Below are 6,949 nucleotides of genomic sequence, written 5' to 3'. Positions count from 1 at the left end.
GATAAATGTCAATGATTGTATTAGTGATTTAAGCAGAATAGAATCGTTTGAGTGAGTTAGGTGACTTAATGGTAAGAGTTATGATTAATCCATTTTGTGTTAATGATTATATTAATTTTATTTGATCTACTAGATATATTTATACAATATTAATTAGGCCTGTTATGGATTACTACTGTCTACTCCTTTTGTTTCAAAATCACAACTTCCTTGGTTCCCTAGAATCCTGATGGCCAAACACTGATTTCTCATGGCCTGTGCAAAGTCTCCATTGGGATGGCATATGGAAAGCCCTTGATGAGATAGGTTATAGGTGATGATCTGTAATTGAAGGCCTGAAGTTCATGATTTGTGATAGGTTATAGTTGATGGATGGTGCCCTTAGCCAATTAAAGGAGCTTCCATGGTTACAAATACCAGTCAATTATAGGAATTTCCCTTTTTCTAAAGCTATATATGTGGTATGATAAAGTCTTAGTATAGTTTTGAACTTTAATTGCCTATAATTAAGTCTTAACAGCATAAAGGGAAATGTGTATGTGTGTGTATGTTATACATACATATATGTAGGGATTCATATATGTATACGTTGTTCTCCTCTATTAGACAAAAATAACCATCATCCTCATCATCAGTTTGGATAATTATAAGAACTCTGTGAAATAGATTTTATTATTATTCCCATTTTACTGATGAGGGAACTGAAGTTGAGAGAAGTCAAGTCATTTGTTGTTCAAGGTAATAGCCTCGTAAGAATCTAAGGTAGGTTTTAAACTCAGGTCTTTTTTGCTCTAATTGTAGTATTAAAGTCACTGTACTTGTTTCTTATAGCCCTAATACCGAGTAGAATGACTGAAATATATTAGGCACTCAATCAGTAAATATTTATGCAGCACCTACTATGTTCCAGGCACTGACTAAGTGCTGGAATAACAAATATAAAAAGAAAGACAACCATTGCCTTGAAAGAATTTTCAGTCAAAGAGGAAGAGATATCCCAGAAAAGAAAGCTGAAAATCAGAGAGAGGGAGATGTAGTTTTGATAATGAAGTACCTTGGACATGATGGTAAAGCCCAAAGGAGCCTAGGGAGATACCAAATGGAAATCTGGCTGGCCTGGACACTTGGGAGATGAAAGTGTACTTTCTAGAAAAATAGTTGATTCGTTGATTCAGTCACACACAGAGATGGTCACAATCTTAATATGACCATCACCCCATATCCAGGATCCTTCCATGATCCATAGGTTTGATATTATTCTCTAGGATCATAATTTCTTCTACTCCCAAATCTCCCTGTGGATTATCCCTCCCTAAAATTTATCTTCATTGTGCTCTCTAATCCCCCACTCCCATTCTGATTTATTTTCTCTTCATAAGCTTGAGCCTATGTGTAGACTCTTACCAATTCAAATTGATATGCACATTCTTTCCTGACATTCATTTTATTTTATTTTATCCTTTTTTCTCCTATTACTTTCAGGAACAAATATAAAATCCTCTGTTTATCTTTAAAACCTTACTGATTGTGAGTCAGTTTTGGTGATGAAAGTGTCTCTCCCTTGGAGGCGGACCTGCCTCCTCCATACAACACCTAGCATTTGAAATGGATGGGTTGATATCCTGCCAAGAATATTATTTGGTTGCCTGACTACTGGTCACTGCTGCTGCTGCTAGGCAAAAGCTGACCAGAAAACAGTCAGCAGGCTGTTACTGGACTTTCCATGTAGGAAGCCCAGCCACTGGGTCACAGGATGCTTTATCTGGAAGTGTTCATCTATTTAGACAACCTGTTTCTATTATTTTATGAGAAGCTACAGTCTCTCTCAGTCTCTTTTCAGATGTCCTATATTTTGATGTTAATGTATTTTCTCAGCAAAGGAACATTGAAAAGGTTTAGATTGGAAGAAGCTTCTAGGGAGAAGGGACTAAATTCAGAGGTCTGTTATCTCCAGGATGGAAGTAGAAAAGTCCTAATATGATATATTGCCAAGATACTGGAGGGATTTGGCATTTCCTTCTGCAGCTCATTTTATGAATGAGGAAATGAGGTTAAGTGACTTGCTTAATGTCAGTAAATGTCTGAGGTCAGATTTGAACTCAAGAAAACGAGTCTCCTGACTGGAGACCCAGCACTTTATCCACTGTGCCCCCCTAGTGGCTAAATGTATGCTTTGTATGTGTTCCTTACTTATCTTCCATTGATAGAATATAATAAACTCCTTGAGAACAGATACTTTTTGGTCTTTTTATAACCACTTGTTGATACAATGACTGACAAACAGGAGACACTTAATAAATGCTTATGGATTTTTTTTTATCTTTGATTATTCTTCCGTCATTGTCTCCACAGTGACTATTTCCGTTGTCTGCTTTCCGCATAATCTACTGCTACTTTTCTCTCTTTCAGCGGAGAGCTTTGCCTTCTGAGCAGAGAGGCCAGCTGTTACCAATTTCTCCACTACCTCTTTCCTTACCTCAGAAGTGTTCATGATTATTCTCATTTTCTGTTCCTTTTTCCCTATTTCTGTGGAAAATGTGATCCTTCTCTTTGACAAGTTTACATAAAATTGTTCTCATTATCACTTCCTTCTGTCTCTTCTGGGAATTTGTCATCCCTTTTCTACCCCTTCTCTTAGATTTTTCCTTAGCCTCAGGCTTCTCCAGTATAGTCACATATTTATAGATTTCCCCCATTATAAAAACAAGTAAACAAAAATCTGAACTCAAACACCACCACCATGACCAACATCAGTAAGACCAAGGACCACAAATGCTGGATGCTGCCATTTCTACTTTTAATAGCCAAATTCTTCAAAAGCCCCATCTCTCTCCAAGCTGATTGCCTCTATTTTCTTTCTTTTCACTCACTTTTTAGTTCTTGAAATACGGTTTCTGATCTCATCGCTTCAATGGAATTGTCCTCTTCTAGGGCATTAAAGAATTGTTAATGATTAAATTCTGAGGTCTTTTCTTTCTTTATCTCTGCAGGTGTGGACATTGATACCCACTGCTACTTATTGGACTGTCTTTGGTCCCTAAGTTTATTTAAAACTTTTTTTCTCATCTCCTTTTATTTGACAATTTGATTGTTCTTTCCCCTTCTTGTGCGACATATCCCCTTGTTGGTGTGTCTCAGGACTATCTATTCACTTTACCCATTATGTGATTTCATCAAATCCAGTGTATTCAGTGATGATCTCCATGAAGATGATTTTCAAACCTTTATATTCATCTCTAATATTCCATCAGAATCCCAGTCCCCCTTTTCCCAAATGCTTGCCGGACATTTCCATTTGGATAGCTCTAAGTCATTTCAAATTCAATATGTCTAAAGTAGACCTCCATATTCATTGTTTTGTTAAAGGCAGGGAGGAAGTGCTGGGTATTCAGGTGGGCAATAGCCGAGAAATCCTGAAGCACTAATGCTCCCTGAGGATAGGAGGGAAGAACACCAACCTCTGACTGAAATGAGCTTTTTATTCTTAAATCTTACTTAAGAACCTTTTGTTCAAGTGTTTAACTGCCCCATCTCAGGTGGAAGTTTCTGGAAAACCCATCCTCACAGTATCCCATCAGAAAGCCAAATGATTATGTCACACACCCCTATTCTATTTCCCCTATAAAAAGCCTTAACTGTACTCCCACCAATTTGCTAAACTTTTTTAGGTTTATCTCCTTGTGGTCTACTTCTGCCTCATCCTATTCTCCTTGTTATGGGTATCTTCTTATTGGGATTAGCATGAGCACAATAGCTAAAATCTATTGAAACTCTAAACTCCTTTTAGGGTTAGCCGCACAGCCCCCCACTTGTCACACTATGACGGTGTCTCCCTCCTGGCTAATTGTAAGCTCCACTAGGAACTTCCCCGTGATTTGTTAAAATCCCTTCCTTGCTAACTTCTCTTGGAATCGAGCCCAATATTAGCAACGCAGTCGAATCTCTGTCCCTTGATTTGGAGGCTGGCGACATTCTTTGAGACAACTCGAGCTGCTCACGCATAACAGCAACACAGTTTGGGGATCCAACAAGCCCGAAACTAAACAGCGTCACCCTCGAGGCAGGAGGGCCCCCTCTGAGTCATGGCTGGCCACTTTCCCCAGTGTCCCGCATCCGATTCGTGGCAAATTGTTGTCCATCAGGTCTCAGGCGCTCTCTAGCTGGGGAGCCTGGGCAATTGCCGTAACCTTGGTTTCAGTCCCCGGGAGGACATGGCGAACACCCCAAAAGCTTTGCCAAGCCTCCCTTCCCCACGCCACCCCCCAAACAAACAACAACAACCACAAACGGAAACCAGGAAGACTTGGGCAGAACTGAGAGACCGGAAAACTAAGAACCAGGAATCCAAAAAGAGAGAAAGACAAGCTCCCTCAGGGAGCTGATAGTTAACGGGGAAGGCAACAGTGAATTAAATATATAGAAGACAAGCTACAAACAGGGAATCATTAACGGAGGCGCGGCGGGGGCATTAGGAGGGATTAGGGCAGGGCTGCCCCCCCCCCCGGCCTTTCCTGGGTCTGAGGCTGGGGAGGAAGCGGGAGAGAGCAGTCCAGCGGCTGGCGGCCCTTGCCTGTGCCCTCTCTTCCCCAGGTTCACTTTTCTCCCTGCTTGGGGGGGGGGAGCAGGGGGGAGTGCGGCTGGACTGGAGCAACCCTAGTGAGAAGTCCTATCACCCCCAGACTCACAGCGCCTGATTCTAGGGAGGGGGTAGCTGAGCGCCCCCTCCCCCGAGACCTTCTGCCTCCCAGACGTGACCGTGCCAGGCTCTTCCCGGGCGCAGGCCACGGCCCCTGCCCGGGAGCGAAGGTAGCGTCCGCCTCGGCGCCTCTGGCTCCGCGGCCGGCAGGGCTCCCGTGCCTGACCCCCTGAGCTGACCCGAGGTAACGGGCAGGTTCAGACAGAGCCGCCCGTCCCCCCCATCTTGGCACCTCTCCGCTCCCGCGCCCGGGGGAGACGCGCTGGGGCCGGGGGCTGGGGCCGGGGGCTGGGACCGGGGGCTGGGTCCGGGGGCTGGGACCCGGGGGCTGGGACCCGGGGGCTGGGACCAGGGGGCTGGGACCAGGGGGGCTGGGACCCAGGGGCTGGGGCCGGGGGCTGGGGCCAGGGGCTGGGACCCAGGGGCTGGGTCCAGGGGCTGGGACCAGGGGCTGGGTCAGGGGCTGGGACCCGGGGGCTGGGACCCGGGGGCTGGGGCCGGGGGCTGGGACCCGGGGGCTGGGGCCGGGGGCTGGGGCCGGGGACTGCGGCGGCCGCCTCGCCCCCTCCCCGCCAGGAAGAAGCGGGAGGGGAAGGGGTTGAGGGAGGGGACAGAGCTAGGTGAGGGCGGAGCCAAGCGGGAGGGGCGGGGCCGGGGGCGGGGCGACGTCACACGTCGCTTCTGAATGAAGTGGAGCTCCCACTCCGCGGCCGCTGCCACCGCGGCTCCCGGTGCCCGGCTCGCTCGCGCGCCGAGCTGCCCCTGCCTGGGACTGCTGGGCTCCCGCCGCCGCCGCCTCCCGTGCAGGTGCCGCCGCCAGGCCTGCCCTTGCCCCCGCAGCCGCGCGCGGTGCCCGGCGCCCGCCACCAGCGGGTGGGCGCCCGGAGGCGGCCAGAAGCGGCCCCGATGGGCAGCGGGCAGCGCCCTCGCCCCTCTGCCGCCGCCGCCGCCGCCCCTGCGCAGGGTCGCCCGTCCGGCTGAGCGGCGCTCCTGGCCGCGAGTCCCCGGGCCGGCCCGGCGGGTGGCCGGGGGCAGGCCGGCCGGCCGGGGCATGTAGGATGCTCCCGGGTGCGAGTCTCCCGCGGCGGCGGCCCCGCCGGCCCCCGCCGCCGCCCCCTCAGCTGCTCTGGCAGATGAACGCCGAGCTCTCCCCGCGGCCGCCGCCGCCGCCCTGCCTGTGGATGGTGCCCAGCTCCGGGGGGCTCCTGCGGCTGGCAACGGGGGTCGCGCCCCCGCCGCTGCTGCTGCCCTCCTCCCCCCGGCCGCCGCCGCCGCCGCTGCTTCCCGGGGTGCCCGGCTGGCAGGTGCCCTGCGAGCCCTCCTTCCTGCCGCTGGTCCCCGTGCCCTCGGCGGCGCCCGACCCCCCGGCGCCTCCGTACCCCTTGCTGAGCGAGCAGGTAAGCCTCGGCACCCGATCCCCCCCCCCCCGCCTCCCCGGGCTCCCTCGGGGCTGTCCCCCCGCCGCCGCCAGGCCCCCCGGGTCTGCCTGGGCTGGAGCGGGGCAGCCTCCTCTTCCCTCAGGTCGCCCCTTCCTGGCTTTCATTCTCGGGGTTCTCGGACTAGCAGAAGCATCAGTGTGCAGCCTGGCAGGGAGCCCTCCGTCCCCACCCCCTAAAGTTCGTGCTGGCAGCCCCGGCGGGGGGTCCCCGGGGTGCTAGGGACGCTCCCGGGGCTACTGGGGGACTCACCGAGGCGGATGGTCCCCTTGGAGCGAGAACCAAGGAGCGGGGCCGAACTTTGTTCTCCCCTCCTGCTTCCGCTGTCCAGGAGGCGGTGGTGCTGAAGTTGCAGCCTGTAAAACCGTGGGCTGCAGCCATGCACCCACCATGGCCGAGTTAGACACGCAGAAGTTAATACTTTTACAATCCCTGGCAGACTTCAAAAGCAAATCGGGGAGCGGGGGGGGGGGGCTGCGCATCGAGTCTTCGTTCTTCCCTGGGGGGGCATTCTTCCTCCCCCCTTTAAAATCAGACCGAAGGCATTCACAAAAATTAATCTTATTCCATAGAAGCGGATGGGGGAAAAATAAGATATTTAGGCTAATGAACTGGTAACAATGTTTCTGAATCCTCTTCCCTTGTCCTCCTGATGCCATACATTCTCTCCCCATCTACTGCACTTCCAAAGAGTTTGTCTCCAATAAAAGGATGAAAAAGCCTAGAGCAGAAAGAAAAGGGAGGGAGAAGCGAGGTGCAACCATCAAGAAGGGAGGGAAGGAGGAAGGGAGAGAGAAGAGGAGAAAGAGAAGCAGAC

General features: G+C 50.9%; 1 protein-coding gene across 1 annotated transcript in view; it reads left to right on the top strand.

Moving 5' to 3' along the window:
- Nucleotides 1–5,381: 5,381 nt before the first annotated feature.
- LOC116421045 (transcription elongation regulator 1-like protein) overlaps nucleotides 5,382–6,949 on the top strand; it is a 66,421-nt gene continuing 64,853 nt past the window's right edge. Inside the window, exon 1 of the mRNA XM_031949395.1 lies at nucleotides 5,382–6,093. Within this exon, the coding sequence (XP_031805255.1) occupies nucleotides 5,755–6,093 (339 nt within the window). The 5' untranslated portion in view covers nucleotides 5,382–5,754. The remainder of the gene's footprint in view (nucleotides 6,094–6,949) is intronic.

This window comes from Sarcophilus harrisii, chromosome 2, assembly GCF_902635505.1.
Source record: "Sarcophilus harrisii chromosome 2, mSarHar1.11, whole genome shotgun sequence".
NCBI classification, from domain to species: Eukaryota; Metazoa; Chordata; class Mammalia; order Dasyuromorphia; family Dasyuridae; genus Sarcophilus; species Sarcophilus harrisii.
The sequence above is the reverse complement of the archived record's forward strand: the minus strand, read 5'-3'. Positions and strand labels throughout refer to the sequence as shown.